Source organism: Aulonocara sp. 'chitande type north' Nkhata Bay, linkage group LG12 (genome assembly GCF_057382095.1).
Source record: "Aulonocara sp. 'chitande type north' Nkhata Bay isolate Kocher_YH1m ecotype deep benthic linkage group LG12, A_spYH_male_GT1.1, whole genome shotgun sequence".
Lineage (NCBI taxonomy): Eukaryota > Metazoa > Chordata > Actinopteri > Cichliformes > Cichlidae > Aulonocara > Aulonocara sp. 'chitande type north' Nkhata Bay.
In genome coordinates, this window is record NC_141355.1 from 7,204,930 (window position 1) to 7,227,040 (window position 22,111).

A 22,111-nucleotide genomic window follows, 5' to 3' on the forward strand; every position below is an offset into this window, starting at 1 on the left:
TGCAAAGAAGAAAACACAGTACTTTATTATCAGAAGACAATGCCTTGATTGTACATTCACAGCTGAAGTCAGTACAAAAACATTTGCGTGGGTGGGTGCCAGTCCCTTTGAAAAACATCACTGACAGCAAAGTGGTCCACTTTCTTTAAAAGTGTGTCCACTAACACATGATGTGAAGATATAGCTACAAGAAATTAAAAAATGACAGACGAATCAGATTACGGAAAATCTTAAAATAATAATAACTTTTTGTAAAAATGCCATTTGGCTCCTGGCCTAAAGAAATATTTGCTCACAGTGACGCTGCTTATACCAAGCACGCCAATTCCCCTAAACCAGTCGGTCCTTCACACCAATTGGTTCTTTGGAAATTTAAGCACATAGTTATCAGCGCTCAGTCGTGCATTCTGCAAACCGTCCTGGCTGTAAAACCTCAGAGATGACTCAACGTGGACTCATGAAGATTTCCCAACAGATTGTTTTCAGAATCACTGGATCGTATGACGTTTATAAGATCACTGAAGTGAGTAACGGAAAACTACAGACTGAGTTTATGGATGGTTAAAAACTCGTCATCATTACTACATCCTAGAGTGTTCCTCCTCCACAGCTGCGTCACGCCACCAAAGACTAAAATGCAATTATTAATTCTTGTCTTATGAAGAGTCTTACAGGACGCCCACGAAATTGGTTGCATAAAAATTTTGCTTAATAGTTTTGTGAGAAGCTGATGTCACACATGAATACTTTGGTTATGTCATATTTCTTTCACAGTGGGGGTGGAAAAAGAAGAAGAAAACTCCAGAAACAAATAGTCTCTTAATCAGTTATTCAATGTGAGAAACACGTATACAGAAAATATATAACAACTTCACACAGGTGCACAAATCCAGCGTTCAAAACAAGTTGAAAAAACAAACTGCAGCGATCCAGTGATGTTGTCAAATGTGACAGTGAACAGCTACCTCAGTACATTCATCCTCAGAGACACATTTGGTCCGTCTTTCAGGCAGAGAGCAGAGAAAAAACACTCTTGATTACAGTCTGTGTGGAAATGTGAAACACGTAACTGAGTAACAGCATGGTTTCTGCAGAACATTCACCCAAACACTCAACCTGCTTTGTGATGGTTATTTTGCTTTTTAAATAATGACCGTATCAAAAACTAATTAAAGCATGTTTATCTACCCTGACATGAATGAGACCAATCAGCTGACTTCCCCATAGAGACGGGCAGTGTTTAAAGGTACCCTTTAAAAAGAACAACCTTTGACATTGTTGGCTGTGGGCATGCTTGAGGAATACAGCCATTACTTTAGTGGAATGGATGGTACAAACAAAGTATTGATGGATTTGGGATCCTTGATGCTTTGGCTACGTAGGCTTGATGCACAGACCATAAAAAAATCAAAAACTGAGCAGCAGCAGTAGCAAGGACATGTTTTTAAATTCTTATTTTGCTAAATGACAATAACGGATTTTAATCACACTGTGTTTAGAGGACTTCAGTGGCCATCAGGACAGAGCGAATGCTCATGTTGTCTGCTCTGAGGCTGGAGAACAGGGATTCCTAGCAGTAATTCAGATGTGTTGAGAAGTACAGACCCCCAGTAGGCAGATCTCCTTCAGCTGATAGTGCTCTGCCTTTGAACATTCCAGCAGGTGCCACTACTTTCCTGCCTAATCCAGGTCCATGATGTGCTCGGCAACAATGTCCATGGCTGCCGAGGCCTTGATGGAGCTCCCTGCTGAGCCAGAGTCCACAAACATCTGTGGTATGTCGCTCCCAAAGTAGATTTTGCTGTTGGCTGCGATGGCCTTGTATTTCATCAGCTGCAGGTACTCTGGTGTTAGCTTGAGCTGTGAGAGGGAGCGACAGGATTCCAGTGAAGGAAGGTAATTTTGCAGCCCACATTTGTCAACCACAATATGTGTTTGTGTCTTTACCTTATTGGCCTCAGCCGCTCGCTGAGCCGTGTAGAACTCTGCATCAGCCTTGGCTTTCTGCCGGGCCAAGAAAGCACCGTCTATGAACCACAAACACAAACTCATATGAATCATTAGCGGCATGGCAGTTTAACAAAAACTCTACCGTAGGCGTCAGAGAGCGGGAAGCTGGAGGATTTTCTGCAAATATGTATTTGACCCAACCGCTAACTCCCAAATGCAGCAGTCAAAACAAATGCCCTTGGAAAAGAGCAAACATGTGGCAGTACTTACTGCTGAGTTTTACACTTTCCATTATCAGATTTATAAAACTGTACCTGTACCGTACTCACAATGCAGTTCACTCGATGGATACATTCATTTTAGAGATCAAAGAAATAGGATCCCTTTAAAATTTAAACAGAATACTTTAAAAATGAGCCCAGTAAATTAAATCAAGTCATTCTTATGAAATCATTCTGTTTTAATAAAAGTGCATTTGTATGAAACACTGACGTCAGACATTCACTGGCCACTTTGTTAGGTACACCTGTTCAACTAGACATTTAAACTAATGAGCAGTCAGCAGAAAATCTGTGTATTTGCATGTAATCGAGTCAACCTGCGGTTCAAAGCGAGGATCAGAATGATGATATAAGTGACTGCATGTGCTCTGAGTATTTGAGAAACTGCTGGGATTTTCCCCACACAAGCATCTCTTGTGTTTACAGAAAATGGTTTGAAAATATCCAGTAAGCCTCAGTTATCTGGGTGAAAATGCCATCAAGAGAATAGCAAGACTGATTTGAGTTGATATGAAGGCAACAGTATATCAAATAACAACTTATACCCAATATCCAGGGTATGCAGAGGAGTATTTCAAAACACAGAGCGTGTCCAGCCAAGATATCTGCATCTGGGCTACAGAAACAGAAGACCACACTGGGTGTCACTCCTATCAGCTAAGAACAGAAAGCTGAGGCTAGACGATTAGAAAAATGTTGCCTGGTCTGATGAGGCTCCATTTCTGCCACCGCATTTGAATAGCAGGGTCAGAATTTGGCAATAACACAGTAAAAGCATGTCTCCCTCCTACATTGTATCAATGGTTCTGACTCATGCTGGTGATGAATGAATCGTTTCTCCTCGCTGAATGCAAAGCACCACAATCGCTCCTCTTTCTTCTTCCTTCACTGCTGGATACAAACCTTCAATCTCAGAGATTCTTTTTTCCGTTTCCTTCTCCATGACTTTCTGTCCAAACTTGATTTCTGCAACTTGAGCCACTTTCTCAGCCTCTACAAAAAACAAAACAAAACCCCAAAACATCCAAGCATGTTAGCACGTTGAGTGCAACTAACTCCGAACAAAGCGCTCTCAACACGACAGTCTCGCTTCAGTTTCTCACCTATCACCGCTTTAATCCTCTCCGTCTCTGCCTCCTTCTCCACAACCTTCTGTGTCTGCTGGGAGATCAGCAGCTTGGTCTTCTCGCTCTCCCTGCGAACATGTTAAAGAGCAGTTAATAAAAAAACAAAACAAAACAAAAATGCTTTAACTGAGAGCTACATGTGACTTCTGTGTGCAAGCTTGACTTTGGGAGCTGCTTGCTGCCGGATGTCTGTGGTTTGTTTCAATATTAACTTCCACAGAAATCAACATCATTACCAAAGAAGCTCCAAGGTTTGTGGAAGGGCATGACACAGCACTCAGACACTGGCAAAGGAGCTCAACCCTGCGTCTGCCCCCACAACTTTCCAAACCTTTATCTCAAATCTGTTATTCTGGCATCCAAACCACGTCTTGCAGCAAAATTCCTGCACACTAATTCTCTGTTTTACCTTCAGCCTCAGAGGAGCCACTAGTGTCCACTCAGGAGACTAATGACTAATGCCTTTCCCACAGACTGGACTGCCTTTTGTAACACTATGATCTCAAGTTTCAAATTCACGATGTTTTTATTACTGTCCAGAACAAAAACCAAAACGAAGTCTGTCGTGGAAACAAAACTGAAAGAAACACGTGAATCGAAGATCTAATTACCCTCCACAAACAGCAGTTATAGAGGAAAACAGGATAAAAAGCCTGACTTCCTGTGCTGCTGTCTAAACAAAGTACCAGAAATACAGATGCTACTGCCTCCCACAGGTCAGAAAGGTACTTTAGTGACCGAATCTAACAAAGTGAAAGTAGCGATACTGGAGACTTATTTAAAAAGGAATCAGTTTATTACAAGAGACTAGATTCTTATCAAGCTGTCGAAGTACACAGCTCACTGTTGTGGCTAGTGTGAACATTTCTTCATAATTTTACGCATGCACACATGCACTCATGCATGCATGCATACACTCTTTGCTTAAATAGATGTGAGTTACTGCAGAGCCCTTGGCTAGAACCGTTTCCCTTCTGGGTCCAGTTTTTCCATGACTGCATCAACGAGTTGAAAAAAACGTTGGTTTTAATCCGTGCAGCTTTTTAACTCTTCCACACACATCACTGCTTAACCAAGAACCTCCACTTTTTAGAAGGTCAGAAAAATAAAACTCACTTTTTTAGGCTCCCACCCAAAAAGTTTTATCAATCGAACTCCTCAGCAGCACAAGCTTGTTTTGGCTGCTCCCTTATTCAGAAGCGCCACGGCAGGTAGAGCCCCATGTTTGAGTTGGAAGACTTGGATGCTTCACAGCTCTACGGTGTATCAACACATTTGCCTTTCATAAGAAACATCACTGAATAGAGAATCAGATCAGAGGTGTTGTGTCAGAAAGAGCATCTGGTGTGTAAAATTAATTTAAAAAAATAAAATAAATTAATGAGACGAATCAAAAATATGTTGCGTTTCCGTTGTAGTGACCACATGTGAATAAGAGAGGAGCTCCCAATAAAACTCAGAGCTTCAGCACTGCTTTCCCTCCACTCACAGGTTGATATGAATGCTGTACCTACATCGGGGCAAAAATAGCTGATTTACTGCTTATTCTACCTCCGTTCTCTCACTTATGGCCAACGTAGAAACCACAGTTTCTATTTTGTCAGTATGCACAACATGGGCGTCTGAGTGCCGTAAACTTTGTAAGAACCTGAAGGAAAGCAGCAAACAAGTCCACGAGCACACCGATGATTTTTTTTGTGACCACTCAGCCTGTCCATGTGACACCAAACACACACGCGTCCTTCACACAGACTCCAAGTGGACAACAGCTCACCTGTGCCGTCTGTAGGAGCGTATACCACCAGCATGAGGTCAAGAGTTCAGTTGTGTGTTTTTTCTTTTAGTTGTGCTGGTGGCAGTGGGTCACAGTTACACAGTTTTCCATGTAGTAATGAAAGAATATAGAAATCTGTTTGAATGTCGTGCTATGGAATGTTTAACAAATGTAGTGAGTAAGTGATGGTGATCACATATGCAGGTCTACACATGATGTTCTGCTCTGATGGATTTAGGGTCATTATTAATGTTGTGATGATTTAAAGTAGTTTGTTTTAAGGTCAGAGTGAATGTGGGTGCTCACTTCACTGCTGTGGATCTTCTGCTACATGTTCACACACAACAGATCTCTGTGAATTATTCACTTTTCTACAGTTGCGTTGAATGTTTGCCATCGCCTCGCATAAAGAGCTTAAAGGATCTTCATTTAAGCATGCTTTCCCAGTAAGACAAGTCAGAGTTACACATAGTATTGTGTAATAGAGTAAATGCACCCACGGGTAACAAAGACCAGATGACTAAGTACCATCTAAATTCTGTCCGTTATGTAACAACATATGGGCGTCCATGGAAGACTTAAGTGTATTAAATTATTTAATTTCAAGTTATTTTTTTATATTCTTCTCATTCAGTCCTTATAAACATCCCCAAAGGAGAAGTCTAGAAGAATCATATTATTTTTTCCTCCCCATTTCATATTCCTTGTGGAATAATTAGAAGAAAAACAAATCAAAAAACAAAACTCACATAAGCTCGTAGTTCCGGCGAATGCTCTCTGGGATGTTGGGCTTTGTGACACGGACCGCCTGTGGATAAACGGGACAGAAAAAACATTCAGATGGAATGCAACGACCAACAAGACCATAAAAAGAGCTTTTTACCACCAGAGAGGCTCCTGCTGGAGAGGAGCCCAGGCCCAGTGAAGTCCTGTTTAAGAACTCTCAACCGAAACTGTTATTTCAGCAGTTCCTGTTGATTTAGAGTAACCATGTGTGGAGGAGTAATGCCCAGTGAAGACCTTAACACTCCGGACTGACACATGGCTACACTGATGAGTGCAGTGAGGAGGTGAATTAACAGTGGGGAAGAAGAAAAAAAAATCATCAGGCTCCCTTGTAACTTTAAAGAAACACTGTTTTGTGATTTGATCCAAACTATGGGAGAGAGCCTTTGTAAATCAATTTTATGGACTGAAGACTGGGTTTAATTAGGCTAAAATTATCATGTGTAAATGATTACAAATGTGTAATGTTCCTCTCTGTCGCCTCATTTGAGCTTTCCCTTTATTAGAACAAGAAAACATTTGGCACTTTCCAAAAGAATGATTCAGAGTCAGACCCCCTGCCATCCAGATATTCAGTCAGCATTCAAGATCAGAAAAGGTCGACAGAGGATGAATAATAACGCCCCTCAGGGAACTTCACCTAAACTGAAAGTGAAAGCATCCAAGCTAAAAAGACAACACAAAGCCTCTAGTGTCTTTTTTATATAATATGTGTACTCTAAAAACATTAAAATCAGGTCTGGGGTTGGACCAATCCGAACGTCTCGGAATAACTAAATTCAATCCTTTATAATAAATATCTACAGGTCAGAATTTGATTCACAAATGTGAACCATGTATTGCATTTTGTTTGACTCAGACAGCTCAGTTGTATAATAAACTAGTGTTTCATTTCCCAGACGAACTGTAATTTCTGTTGCATCAGTAACCTAGGAATAACTCTCGTTGGTGCTCTTGGCAACTGTTAGAGGACACAGACACCACTCTAACATGTGTCCAGCAACAAAAACAAGGAGAAAGCTAAAGCAGCACAAAGGCTGGAAGTGAGATTGAACATCTGGCACTGACTGTTTTTCGGAGGAGTTCTAGCTGCACCAGCATGATTACATTTTGCTTCTTCTACAGAGTAAGCAAACAAAATGAAGATCTTAGGAAGGTTAAGCAACAGCAATTTTAAAACGGCTGACAGATCTACAGTCAGGCCTTCTTTATAATGTAAATAAACTCTTTTAACCAAGTTATCTTATCAACACAGTCTTACTCAGTCACAAAGGTATGCTAATTAACAAGGCATGCAGAGACTAAAGCCACAGCTTCCACTTTAATGAAGACATAATAACATACAGTCCTGGTCAAATGTTTAAGACCACTTGAATGGCAACAACAACAAAAAAAATATTTTGCATGTTTGGATCTTAACAAGGTTCCAAGCAGAGCTTCAACATACAAGGTGAAATGGGAGTGGGACCAAACATTTTTTGGAGCATGCAATTTATTAAAAACAAAGCTTAAACTGAAACAGGCTGTTTTACAGCTGATCAAAAGTTCAGGACCGCATGCTTTAAAAGGTCAAATCTGTGCAAAAATGTGGATTCATTGTCATTTTCTGTCAGATAGTCACACTGTCATGACTGTCTCATGGCTGTCCGTCAAGACACTGGATCCTCAGCCCAAATTAAGGCTGTTACCGGTGCCGACTGCAGCCCCATAACCATCAGACGGCATCTGAGACTGAAGGGCGTCAAAGACAAAAAATGTCTTCAAAGGCCTCGCCTCCTTGAACGCCGCAAAACTAACTGTTTGGACTTTGGAGGAGAGCACCAAACATGGGTCAGTAAAGTTGGAAGAACATTTTCTTCTCTGCTTTTTCCTTCAGTGGAACAATGAAGCTTGAGGAGGTGCAGGGGTATCAAACATGTCCAGATGTCACAGAGAGCATCCCTCATGACTGAGGGCCCTCGTCTTTGTGTTAACGCCTGTGTTTTTCACCAGGACAATGCTACAGTACACAATGACTGCAGGACAAGGGACTTCTTCCAGGATAATAACATCACTCTTTTGGACCATTCTGCTTGTTCCCTTGATCTAAATCCAATTGAGAGCCTTTAGAGATGGATGGCAAGTGAAGTTTACAAAAATGGACAACAGTTCCAGACAGTAGATGCCCTTCATGCTGCCGCCTTCGTCTTCATCTACCACTTGGTGAAATGGTCCCACTCACCTCATGGAAACACTTGCATTAAGCATACCGCAACTGATTTTTGAAGTGAAAACAAAAACGGTGGAGCTGCTCATTACTGAGTTCATGTTTGGAACTTTTGAGGGGCTTACAGGGTTTTTTGGAGGTGTGATCCTAAACTTTTGATCAGCTGTAAAACAGCCTGTTTCAGTTTAAGTGTTTTTTTTTTCTCAATATATTGCATGCTCAAAAAATGTTTTGTCACACTCCCATTTCTTCTTGCTGCATGTTGAAGCTCTACTTGGAAACGTGTTAAGATCCAACCATGCAAAATATGACTTTTTAACATTTTTCAAGTGGCCTTAAACTGGATCGGGACTGTATGATGAGACATTATGATAAGAAATCACAATGTGGATCACAATGTTAGCATAATATAAGTTGACTGATCCAGAGCAGGTAATGTTTCCATGTACATGATGTACATGGAACAGAGTCTGAGAGAGGACAGAGGAATATGCAAACCTGTAGAGCTGTGTTTTACTATACTGTAGTATGAGTATATGTTGGAGCAGTAAGAACTGCACATTACTACAAATGACCATGCACTTAATTAGTAATGTAGAAAAACTTTTTAGACCTGATTTCTAAGTCTGGTCTAGACTTTAAGGCTCAGTAGGGTTTATTGGTATTCAAAGGGTGTACCCGATCATGCATTCCCCATTATCTCTCATTGAGTCTTGGGTTTTGTCGAGTCAGCTAATGCAAAGAAAGCCCTGCTGTGTGGTACACCCTGTGCTGTCAGCAAACTGGAACTGACAAAGCTTTGACCTCATATTTACAATCACACTGAACTTCATTCTGGCCTGGGGTCTGTCTGATCCTCTGCCTTTACCTGAATGATAAGTCCAGGCGCCATGTTTGTTAGATCCTCTTGTAGCGTCAACTTCAGATTTTCATCAATTTGGTCTGTGGCGGAAAAGTGTGCAAAAAAGGCAGGTAAACATGAAAAGCTCTGAAACACTTCTGGCTCTCCAACTGTTAACAATGGCGCCCTGAAGCCCCCGCGCCCCTCACCAAACAGGCCGATGTAGACCTCCTGTAGAGAGTGAACGCTGCAGAACTGGTTGAGTTCGTGGTGAACTTTGTTGAATATCAAGGCTTTGTCATAGTCTGCAGTGAAGTTCCTCACTATGTCATACACTGTAGAGATAGAAGTTTTAAAAATTACATTTTTATATATGGAGTTACAGCTGTCCCGATGATATTAGGATAAACACACTGTGTGGTGAAACGCTGAAATTACCCGCCGATGGAATGAGGTAGTTCACCACTTCTATGCGATCAAAGTAAATCATCACTCCTCCACTGAAAACAGAGACAAAAAAGCAGCATATCATTCAAAAGCTTTTACCCAAACACCAGTGTGAACTGACAGGGGCTATTTTTTTGGTAGTTCAGACACACGTTGGTGAACCTCTGATCCCTGCAGCGTTGGAGGTTGTGTGTGGGAGTCTCTATTGTGTCATGATAAATGCTGAGTTTAATAAGGCTCGAAACCACATCTGATACTGCTTAATCCAAAAAACAGCAAACTAACCTTGTTCCACATGGTACGTTCTTCACTTCATCTGTCTGCAGCGTCGTCTACGAGATAAAGATCACATATTCGACATGTTGTTTTTCAACACTTCAAACTCCTTTTATTGGTTCCAACATGCTAATAAAAACACTCAACCAGTAGGACTCAGAGGAAACACAGCAACAGGACATCACATTGTAATTATATACCAGTGCAGCACCACAGAGAGCCTGACCAACATCTCAGTCTGGAATCATTTTGTTTCTCCTCGTAAGCCTAATTAATGTGGTCTTAATTCTAAATATGTGGAGATCATTCCCTGCTAATATCAGGACTCAAGAGCACTCCGTATACACATGATGAGATGTGGTCCTGCAGTCTTTGTCTTAACATTACAGAAGATTCAAGATTCAAAGTGTTTATTGTCATGTGTCACAAGAGAAAGGGCATTTCTCTGTGCAATGAAATTCTTTCTTTGCTGTCCACCCACAGATGCCAATTAATATATACAATTTGCCTCAACACGGGAAACCTCACCCGGCCCGGACACGGAAAGGATTGACAGATTGATAGCTCTTTCTCTACAATAGAAATAGAAAATATAAATACAAATAGTACAAATAAATAAATGAAGACAGAAATGGAGACAAAATATGGAGGATGGAGGATGACTTGGATGGAAGGATGGGATTATTTAACAAGAGTAATGGACATTTTTTGGTTGTAACACCAAATAACCCCAACTAACAGTCTTTTTGGAAATCATCGTGATGCCACAGTGAATTTGACCTCTAACCTTTTGGACGTAAAAGGGCATCACTTCATCAGTCATAGTCAAAATGTCCTTTGTGAGGTCACTGAGCCCTCAGTGACCTGTGACCACCAAATTGTAATCAGCTCCACCTTCAGTTCAACTCGATGCTTGTGCCAAACATTCCATTAATCCCTAAGATATCATGTTCACAAGGAGGAATGATGAATTACGCCTCCATTCACAGCTGTCATACGCACTCGCCAAAAATGGAAAGAATACACTGCTCAGTGTTTCTCAGAAATATTTATTCTATATCTTTCAGGACGTAGACCGCTATCTCTGCATCATATTTCTGTCTATGCACAGTCATGCAGAAAATAAAGCGCACCCTCTTTCAGTCCCAAAGCTTCATACATAAGGACACAATAAAACATTGATCTGGTCCTGTTCATGCATGTGACATCATTGGGGTCATTGTCCTGCTGCATGACACAATTTTGGCCGAGCTTGAGCTGTCAGACAGATTTGACCCTATGATACTAGGATAGCAAGGTGCCCAGGTCCTCAGCCCCCCACCACCGTGCTAATATGAGGTGTTTTTCTGATATGCTGTGTTTGGTTTTCACCACCTGTGGCACTCTGCATTACATCTCCACTTAAGTCTCATCTGTCCAAAGGACATTTTTCCAAAAGTCTTGCGGTTTGTCCAGTTTCTTGGAACAATATGATTATTACTGAGCTACAAACAGAACGATAACATGCATGCAAAGGCTACCAAAACCATAACCCCCTTGCTAGAAGCAATAATGTTTCACAAATACAGTGGTTTACCTCAAAGCAATTGGGCTGTATGGAAAACAAATAATATCCATGCCCCTAGCTACTAAAGCCAAAACAAAGACAGAACTCAACCTGATAAGTTACTTCAGCTTTAACAAGAAACTCTTGATTACCATCAGCTGCATTCAAACCACTAATTGCATAAAACTGCATTTTCATTTTTCCCCAACGACTGCAGGTAGTAGCTTGTAGCTAAATCTGATACAAAGCATCTTTGCTTTGTTTATGATTAGCGTATTTTGCAGCCAGTCCCTGAAAAGAAAGAAAAGATCAACAATCAAGAATGAACAGTGTATGAAAACATTCTGTAGAGACGAGTGTCTGGATCTGAAAAGAGAAGCTTCTCTCCTACAGGGCTACAAGAAGGGTGGACACTGACACCAGAGACCGAGCTCCAGTTACCTGAAGCGTCTGGTTGTAGCTGCTGCTAAAGGTGGCCCAACTTGCTGTTAAGGTTATGGAAGTGATTAATGTTTAACAAAATTTGGCTTCACCGTGCTAATCTTTACTCAGACTGCTTTTGTTTTAAACGCAATACAGTTTGAAGATATAACAACTTAGTGTGAAGCTAAACAAAGAGCTTTTCATGTGTCTAATATATTTTCCCATCTTACGTTGCAAGTACACTGTAATCTTCTGGGAGCGGGCCATATAATGGCTTAACCATGCCCACTTATATTTTACAGTAGAGGAGACACTCCTCTGCACACACCTTTTGAAAGTTATGTTTAAACAGTGATTGAGAAAGAAAGAAATCATTTACACTTGGCTTATATGGTCACATAAGACTTTGGTGGTATTTTTTCATAAGTTTGCATGGGGAGAACAATCCTCCTCACATGGATATTCATTCAAAGAAAAGAACAATTGAACAACAGAACATCCAGCATTCACATCATCACTCCATAATACAGCCCACCCCATGGAAAGCACAGCATATTTATGACGCAAGGTAAGGAAATATTGTTTGTTTTACTGCAAAATCACCGTGAAATTGTTTACTTTTGTGTTACCAATAACAGTATGACATTAATAATATTTATACTCTTTTTATTTATTTTGTATCCCACAGACAAAATGTGACATAAAGCGAGTAATGTTCAGATTATTAACCTGAGAGTTCCAATAAAAGGACCGGCATGACTCACCTGCACAGACTTGTATGTGGTGATGAAAGGAAGCATAAGATGGAAACCAGGACCGCTCGTGGTGGTCAGGAGAGCCCCTCCCCTGTGTGACACACAGTTAGAATCAGTAAAATCATTAAAACAGAAAACTTCCAACCTCAAATTAGAAACATCAACCTAGAAATTTTCCAGGCTCATTTGTGTAAAGAGCTCCAATTAAACAGGAAAAATATGCAATGAACCAATTATTTACTGCATGTCCATGCAAGTGATGACATCAAAATATCCTGAAGCTAAGATGGCTTATAATAGCTAACAGCTGGTAATTACAGTGCTCACCGTGGGACAGACAAGATGCTAAAAGCAAAGTGATCTGAAGCAGGTGCTTGATTCTGGAAAGTTGTGCAACAGAGGAGTGTAACGCTAATCTCCCACATAACAAGTAAAACAGCTCACCTGTAGTAAACTCCAGTGTGCCCCTCATCAATCTTGTGCACAGAGGCCAACAGCGCTGCTCCACCAAGAGCAGCAATTATTGAGAATACGGCACCCCACTGTGCCATCCTGGCAAGAAGACAGGAGAGACAGCATGTGAAAATAATGAGCAGATGGAGCTTCTCTTCTGGTGTTTTCACACCGACGGTCCTAATTACAATCAAATGCTCACACAATCATCCAGCTACATGTCGCAGAACAACTGTCTATCCTGCCAGCGGGCCACAAAGTGCAGCAGTAACACACTGGAGCTTCCTTCTACCTCACTGGTTTATCTCCTCTCAGCTCAGGCTTAGCCAGACATCAGCTGTGACCTTGTCACACTTAAAGAGGATTGAGCACCGTTGGCCTAGAGACAGCTCAACGCATTGCCACTTAAGAAAACACGTGCAAATGGTCAGAACGCGAGCCAACACAAACTCAAACGCGCCATGGAAGTAGCAACAAAAAATTTTTCCAAGCAAAAAGTTGAATTTGACATTTAAGCTGACAAGCAGCTGACTTCAATAACTTCAAAAGTCCTAACACATCGGAAAAAAACCAAACAACAGCATCCTGGTCTGTTCATAGATTTTTAGTCGATTTGTAGTTTTAATGTGCAACATCTGTCGCCAAATGAATGAAGACATGTTCTTGGCTGGCTGGTGTTTAGTCCATTTTTGTTTGTTTGGTTTTTTAAACTGGAGTATACTGAGCTCGTTTGTCACTGAGTGACAGTGATTCAGAAATTGTTCTCCAGGCTTCCCGAAGGAGATTCAAACTCCTTCTTTCGATGTTTCTGCCTTTTGTTCAGTTTCCTGTTATGTTGATCCCACACTGCTTCAATAAAATTTGGATTCATCACTCCTTAAGGCCTGTTATCACATATTTTCAGTCCAGTCCTTGCGTAATTTGGCAAATCTCTGTCTTTTTTCCCCGTTTCCCTTCCTTCAGAATGGCTTTGACAGCTACCCTCTCACTGAGATCATTTCTGATGCGACCTCAGCAAAGAACTGGTGGGATCAACAAAAGGGCCCCAAGTCCTGTTTCAGGTCTTTGGAGTTTTTCCTATTTCTGAGGAACATAACTTTCATATTCTGCTCATCTGCATTAGATAGTTTTTCAGGCCTGCTACTTAATCTACTTAATATTTTGTCCTCTGTTTCAGCCAATAGTTCTTTGTGCCTGTAAAACTGTTATCTTTGTCATTTCTCATAGATGTAACTAAACAAATGAGAACTTATGATGACTTGTTGTGACACGCTGCCAGTAACAAAGTGACAAAAGGCAAGAGTTCAATATAGTCTCTGCTCAGTTGTCTGTTAGGTGCAGAAACAACACTGGTTCATCCCTTGAGTTTTCTGCTCAATTGATTCAAGAGTTAAACGGATTAACCAAAAAAGAACAAAAAAAAGAGAGAGAGAGTTTTCTGTTCAGCTCCACCCCCGAGTCTTCAGATCCAGTTTGGAAACATGGTGATAGCTAGTAATGTCAGCTTCACAACAAGACGACACCAACTAGCGAGTGACATAATTAGTTCATTAGCTCTACAGTCTCTGGTTTTAAACTGTGTTACAAATTAATCTCCCCTCCAGTGGTTGTGGTTTTCCAAGTATGACAAGTTGTTTCGGTCTCTACACGCTCAAGCTGTTTCTACAGGATCTTATTTGTGCTGGAACCATTACAGCATGAGAAACAACACCACTCATTTTACTGATGTCAAAAAATCGATGTCTACAGGTTACAGCATGTGGAGGAAAGAAGGCTGGATTCAAACTTACTGATGTGCTGCACACCACTTCTTTCTCAACAGGGCAGTGTTCAGGTGTGTTAATACTAATTAGATATTTAGATATATTAATATAGGATAGATTTCTATATCCACTTGTGGTCAGATGTTTCCATAAAATCATTATGAGCATGAATGTCATTGTAATTTTGTGTTTTTAATTATTTTATTTGAACTGTTCTTTTTCTGGGGTGGAAGATTGCACAGTACACATCTTAAGAGAAAAAAAAAGGAAAAAAAAGTGTGGTGCACACGTTATTTTTATTTTGGACTTTCTCTAATCCACGAGGCTCACATGTATATACAGGCACAAATTTACACATACAGGCCTGCTTGTATTTGATTTAATGTCTTAAGTAGCACCAACAAGCTTTGATATTTGACCACTTTTCTTGGCAGAATTGGCAGAGTTCACTAAATTGTTAGGCTTCCCGGCACAGACTCGGCTTTTAAACACAGTTTAAAGTTTCCATACTTGAGGTCGAGGCTTTGAGAAAACTATTCCAGAGCATTAGTGCTAGCCTGTTTTATCCGTTCTAAAACAAGTTTTAATGTGTGTTTGGGATCACTGCTCTGTTTCAACACACAGTTGTGTACAACTATTAAACATCTAGCTGCTAATTTGAGTTGGAAAATTTGGAGTTAGCCCCCTTTCTTCATTACTCCATCCACTTTGTGCAGTGTTCCAGTAACAGGGCAGCAAAACAGCCCAAGAACATGATGTCACCACTAGAGATGGACCGATCCGATATTACGTATCGGTCCGATACTGACCTAAATTACTGGATCGGATATCGGAGAAAAATAAAAAATGTAATCCGATCCATTAAATATCACGAAAGCACCTCACAAAACTTGCAACACGCCGTAACTCACCTCAGAAGTTAGCACGTCGGAGCAGTATGCATCACGTGATAGAGCGGCTGTGGCATGCGGGACCTGTAGGTGGTCTGGATAGCATGTGGAGCTTCGCTAGCAACCCGGCATTTCATCTCCGACAAAGTTATCCCGAGAGAAGTAAAGCAAGTGTGTAAGTCCATCTCTGAATGTTTGTAAAGCATTCCTGCGTTAAGCTTAACAAGCGACTGCCTCTTCTTGCTGCTACTTCAATCATGAAACTGCTTAAATGATCAGCTGATCGGCTTTTCTGTCGCGAGTCCGTGTCTCTAGTTTGCTTTTGGCCCACTTTGCACCAGAAAGAGGAAACCAGCGGCTGAACAACAGCAGCACGTTTAAGCTTGATCAGCTGTTGTTAGAATGTATTTAATATTACTTTCTACTCCAGGATCTTTTTCTACGTAGCTGACGCTGGTAACTGTGCAGGGGCGGATCTAGCAAAGTTTAGCCAGGGGGGCCGATAGGGCATTAACAGGGAAAAGGGGGCACAAAGACATACTTTTCTTTCTTATTCTCATTTAAAATGTCTAGCTTTTAATAAATAATTATCTGACAGCCAAAGTTTTAATTTGATGTAAAATGAATAGAAGTCAATTACTGTATATAGTAACTATTAAGTCTAATATATATATACCCTAGTAAGCTATAGTACTTTTTCCTTTGTGAAGGTACCATCTGTGCAGTCTGCAATTTTGTTGAAGAAAGATGTTGAATCTATTTAATATTTCTTGAAAAATAATTGATTTCTGTGCATTTTTTTTCACACTGCATCAAATTAAGGTTGATTACGTCGATTAAGCATCATGAGGTGGAGCGTGAGGGGTGGTTCCCTATTTTTTATTTATTTATTTTTGTTGTTGCTGGGAGTTGGAACCCTATTAGTTAGGTTGCTTAATATTTATGCTAAGTACTCTTTAAAATACCAGAATAGGGAGGATGGTGCAGGTTTAAGTTTATTAGATTGATCAGTATTGCTGAACTATGAAATATTTTTTTTTGCATACAGGTATAACAGAATAGCTTTAGTGTAGTTGTTGTTTTAAACTTGAGTATGAACTTATACAAAATGCAGCAAGATATTTAAAAAACAGTTTTGTTGATTAAAAAACATTATATCGGATTCATATCGGTATCGGCAGATATCCAAATTTATGATATCGGTATCGGACATAAAAAAGTGGTATCGTGCCATCTCTAGTCACCACCATTCTTGGCAGCTGGTTCAGAAGTTTTTAAATCCTTGCCTTGACCACTTCAAACATATATTTTGTCACTGTGCTCAAATAACTAAATCTTGTCCTTATCTGACCCTAAAACTTTTCTCCAGAAGGCATTTGGCTTGCCCATGTGGACAGCTGCAGATTTCAGTGAAGCTTACAGGCGTTGATTTGGGAGCATCACTTCTTTCTTGGTCGACATCCTCTCAGTACATGGTGATGTAAAACTGGCTTCACTGGTATTCCTGCAGTTTCTGGATCATGGCAGGCTTGAGTCTTAGTAGTTCCTGAACACCCCATTATGAATTTACTCTCATCTGTGGGGTAACAATTTGCCAAGGTCTGGAAGAAGACTCCAAGTGGTGAAACGTGTGAATAACTCCACCTACGTACAGACCATCCCAAATTGTGAAATTCTCCTCCTTAGATCTGCACCGTGCTCCTGGAACTGTCTCATTGTGCTGAGTACCGGCGAATACAGTCAGTGCTGTCAAATAAATCTTTTGGCAAAGATAACATACCAGTCATGAGGACTAAATTAAAAGTCCTTGGCCTTGTCGAGTTAAAACAAATTGTAGAACTTTTGGCGCCATTTATGGAAATATCTAAGTGAGCGTATGATCAGAATCAGAATACTTTATTGATCCCTGGGGGAAATTATTTTGTATTTGTATATGATGTATTTGAGCCTGCATGTACACTCTTGACCTTGTGTGGATCAACGAAAATCCCAAATAAATTTAAATTTGTGGACCCAACCCTTGTTTTCATACGATCATTAAAGCTGACTGTACAACCATTTCACACTAACAGCTCACTGAAAACTCCAAATTGCATCCAACACATTTATGCCCATGCTGAGTGTGTCTAAACTTGTGACCACAACTGCAAACTTCCTGTTGACTAACTTGACCTGATGGAGCTAGATATGGAGCCATTTCAGCTTTGCTTAGTAAAGATTTGCAGAGATGTAATCTGGTAACCCTGCTAACTCAAATGGCTTTTATAAATACAATATTTAAAAACATATGGAGAGATATAATCCAATTTTGATTTCTCTACTGATCTACAACCTTTTGCTTTTTAATATACAATAGTGTTGGATATATTTATTAACTTTAAAAACAATGAAACTGGGTTTGCTTCCAGTATTAAACGTTTAAAACAAGTTGTGTGCACTGCTTCCTCAAATAAACGAACACACCACCATTGCAGCATTTCAAAGTTCAAGTTAACGTTGGATTAAATTTAAAACACACTTAGACGAAACATGTACGCCGAATAAAAGGAAAGACCCTAAACATCTGACTGTAGCATGAAAATTATTAAAATGGGACAGCCACGTACGACATACAACTAAACCAAATGAAAAAATCCAAATATTTGAATGGGATTCAGATTCATGGGCTTCGTGGCTTAGCAACAGCGGGATATAAGTTGTTACATTATTGCTGCCCCACAGAAAGGAGCCTCTTTCAGTGGCAGACCTTATCAAGATGTCTCAACCTTCACTTGAGTGTCCGTTTTAAAAGCTTAACACGAGGCCAAACACTAAATCATGTTTAGCTAACACTGCTAAGTAAAACAACCTTAGCCAGTCTCTTTTCTTCTAACATGCTAGTGGCATGTGAAACGGCGATGGTACATAGTTGAAATATGCAGGAAGGCACATTTCGGTAGCTCAACAACATCTTACCTGTAGTTTCTGCTAAGATGACAGCAACACAAATAAGAAACACCTCCGGTACTTTCTTTTTCGTTTTCCTTTTGACTGTGCGGCATCTTTTGCTTTTTTTTACTTGCGCCCTCTGGCGGACAGCCAGCAAACCGCATGTCCCTCACTGAGCCAGAGCTATCTACGGGGTCAAGTTGAAGATGCAGTTTTGTTTTGTTAGTGTTGTAGGGCAGATGATTTACTGTGTGCACCACAGTTTTAACCTCCTAAGACCCGAACTCTTCCATGGCATGCATTTTTAATTTCTCTTTGATATTTGGGCATATTGGGGTATGTAAAAACAAAGAATTACCAGATTTATTTATTTATTTATTTTTTTACCTTATTTTTGTTTTTAAGAAAAATAAGAGCCACATATGAGGATATTCACTTAAAATTTTGATAGAACAGTAGCAGTATAATGTCCTTGTAAAAGGATATCAGGCCCTTGTAGAGCAAAATTGAGTACTTTGGTCTAAATAACCCAAAATGTGGTGTCCACATATGTGGACGCCAGGTCCTAGGAGATTAATATGGTGGGGGTTATTATCACGCTGATTAGGTGACACCTCTGACACTGCCACAACAGGAAAGACAGCCACAGACTATGGTTAAAACCCAAAGGCTCTTTTTCACAGTGGTTTGCTGTGGAGTTATTACATGTTTGCACAGAACAAAGCAAATTTGTTATAACTGTATATATTTATAGGAGAAGCTAGGATCACCTGTGAATACCTAAAATAATGTTTTTTTCAGTACTCTCATATAGGGTGACACATTTCGGTCTTATGAACTACTTAAACATCACAGTTCTATCACTAAACATCCATGTGGTGCTTTTAAATACTAAATACCTAGAGCTAAAGCACAGTTACCCACCAACTTATCAATGTGAAAGTGAATAAAGCATTTTAAATGAAATACTAGTATTCTCATAATAGGTGCAAGTGAAGAAGAAATGGGTTCTTTCACCAAGGAGCTTCTATCCCCAAGCCATCCGGGCCCTAAACACACCCACACCCACCCTCTCACATCATCTCTAATTGACTGAGACAGGACTCTCTTCCAGACACTCTAAACCAGGCACAATGTACATTTCAAATTCCTTTAATTTTAAATATGTTTATATTGTATATCCTGTAAAATAGTCAGATGTCTATTCTTATTAATGTACAGAATTCACCTGCTTGCTGCTACTATTGCACATTCACCCAATATATATACTATATATATATAATGTTCTTCCCCTACCCCCCAATTTTTGCACATGTCGAGGAGCGTGTCAGGTTACATTTCACTGTGTGTTATACTTGTATAACTATGCATGTGACAAATAAAGAACCTTGAACCTTGAACCAATAAATTCTCTTTACTTAATGGCCCATATATAGTCTGGGTCAGATTATAGCTTATATGAAATATGCAGACTTTGTATAGAGTATTTGGTTGAGCAGTTTAAAAAAAACAAGCCCAAAATAAAATAAAAAACTTTTCAAACATGTAACATACAAGGAAAGATCAATTATAAAGCAGAATGAGGACAGCAATAAGTGCAACTTCAGCTTTTTGTCTTATTATATTTGTCAAAGACGACATGTGTGCGTGTGTCATTCTTTCTGTCTGTAAACAATAAATCTCAGGGAGAGACTGAACAGGTTGATCCGGAGGGTCAGCTGTCTTCTAGGATGCCTCTGGACCCAGTGGAGGTGGTGAGTGACAGGAGAATGGTGGCTAAGCTGTCTTCCCTGTTGGACAACATCTCCCACCCCATGCAGCAGACTCTGACAGCACTGAGCAGCTCCTTCAGTGGCAGGTTGTGGCACCCACGGTGTGGGACGGAGAGATTCCACAGGTCTTTCCTTCCTACTGCTGTCAGACTCAACAACAAGGACTTCACAGCTGACCAAACACACACATCTACACATGTGCAATAACACTAAGTGCAATCCTCTTTTTCTGACATCATAACATAATATAACATATTCTATTGTACATAGTATCTTATTTTTATTATCTTATCCTATTCCAGTGTTTTTCTTAATTTTTGCTACTGTAACTTTGCACTGTCCACTTTCTGCTGTGAAACAACACATTTCCCAAGTGTGGGACTAATAAAGGTTATCTTATATCATCTTATAAAACCTTGTACAGGTGTAGAGGTGGGTCCTGTTAACAATCCATTCAAATTTGCCTTACATCCAATGAGGTCTTCAATGTCAACTTAATGATTTATTGGTCAAAAATAAACACAAAAACATAATTTAGAAACTGTGAAGGTTACAAGTGTGCTCTGTATTATCCACATATAGAAAGTACAGTATAAAAGTTTTAAATATCATGTCACATTTGACCTTTGACCTCTCATTCAAGATCAGTAGATTGATCTGAGGCTCAAAGTGATAATCATGCTATATAGGACCATTTAAAAATATGCATACAGGCATATTGCTAGAGTTTGGTGTGTTGAAGGCAAATGCAGACACAGGAAGGCAGGTGAAAATGAACAAAGGGCCTTTTGATGTGAAAACTAGCCACAGGAAAATACAAATTCAATGGGAAAATAAGAACGAAACCAATGTTGAGCAAGAAAACATGATGGAACCAAACAACTCACTCTGCCAAAGGACGGGGGAGACTGAGACAGGAGGGCGATTATGGGGAAGTGGAGACACATGGGAAACACAGCAGGATCAAATCATCAATAACGAGATGGGAAAGTTAGGCCCAACAGAACACACAGTAGACAAGAGAGGATCATAAAACAGGAAACATTATTAATACTAAGATTGCGACTAGGATATGCAGACTTGACACAGGGACAGATGCACACAGAGACAAAACACAGACCAGACAGACAAGGAGGCCTGACCGAGGGAAACAAAGAGATCACAAAATTAAATATTCCAGACCCAGGAAGGGCCAGAAGATAAACTGAGACTACAAAGGATATGCTAAGAACGCTAACGTACATATTCATTTGTAAAGAGAGACAAACAAGAGTGTAGGATTCTCACAAAAACTTAAGACATCACAAAAACCCCAAATCCACAAAGAAATAAGCACAAAGCCTTATTCCCAATACAGGGAATGATACATGGGGATTCTAAATATCACACTACTTTGAACCTCTGACCTCTTCTTGAAGGTCAAATATGTATTATTATGACCTTAGATTATGATTAAAATTCTGGTGGCTTTGTTTCTATTGGGAACACTGATAAAATGATGCTGGTTTATGGAGATTCTGAATATCACATTATAGTTTGTATTAAAATATTATGTCGCATTTGACCTCTGACCCTTTTTGATGTTACACAGCTGCGTTTCTTTCAAGTTGACAACAAAATGGGTGTTTTTTTTTGTTTGTTTTTTACTGCACTATAGATTTCTATGAATAGATGCAAAACATAATAATTCCATTCAAAGTGAATACTGGCTTTGGTGCTTCTTGTTTCACGTGCGCTGCATTTCACAGCTGATGTTTAAAAGCACCAAACATTAACATATACAGCTTTTAAAAGTACGCAACTCATCTTCACTTACTCCACAGCAAGTTTTATGCTTTGTAAAGCCATCCAGAGGGCAACACTTGACCTACTGTAAGACCAGTTCAGGCCTTC

The 22,111-nt window shown here is 40.0% G+C and overlaps 1 protein-coding gene across 2 annotated transcripts; it reads right to left on the minus strand.

Moving 5' to 3' along the window:
* erlin2 (ER lipid raft associated 2) lies at window positions 1-18,567 on the minus strand. 2 transcript variants are annotated; one of them, XM_086313387.1, is made up of 12 exons: window positions 18,474-18,567; window positions 12,857-12,964; window positions 12,422-12,503; window positions 9,698-9,744; window positions 9,404-9,465; window positions 9,175-9,300; window positions 8,993-9,066; window positions 5,882-5,940; window positions 3,335-3,426; window positions 3,135-3,224; window positions 1,948-2,027; window positions 1-1,860 (listed from the first exon to the last, which is right to left on the minus strand). In XM_086313387.1, the coding sequence occupies exons 1-12, from the start codon at window positions 18,557-18,559 to the stop codon at window positions 1,681-1,683; spliced, it is 1,086 nt and encodes a 361-aa protein (XP_086169513.1). In that variant the 5' UTR covers window positions 18,560-18,567; the 3' UTR covers window positions 1-1,680. The 2 variants fall into 2 exon arrangements, with proteins under 2 accessions (XP_086169513.1, XP_086169514.1); XM_086313388.1 differs by lacking the exon at window positions 18,474-18,567 and adding an exon at window positions 13,068-13,167.
* Window positions 18,568-22,111: the final 3,544 nt, after the last annotated feature.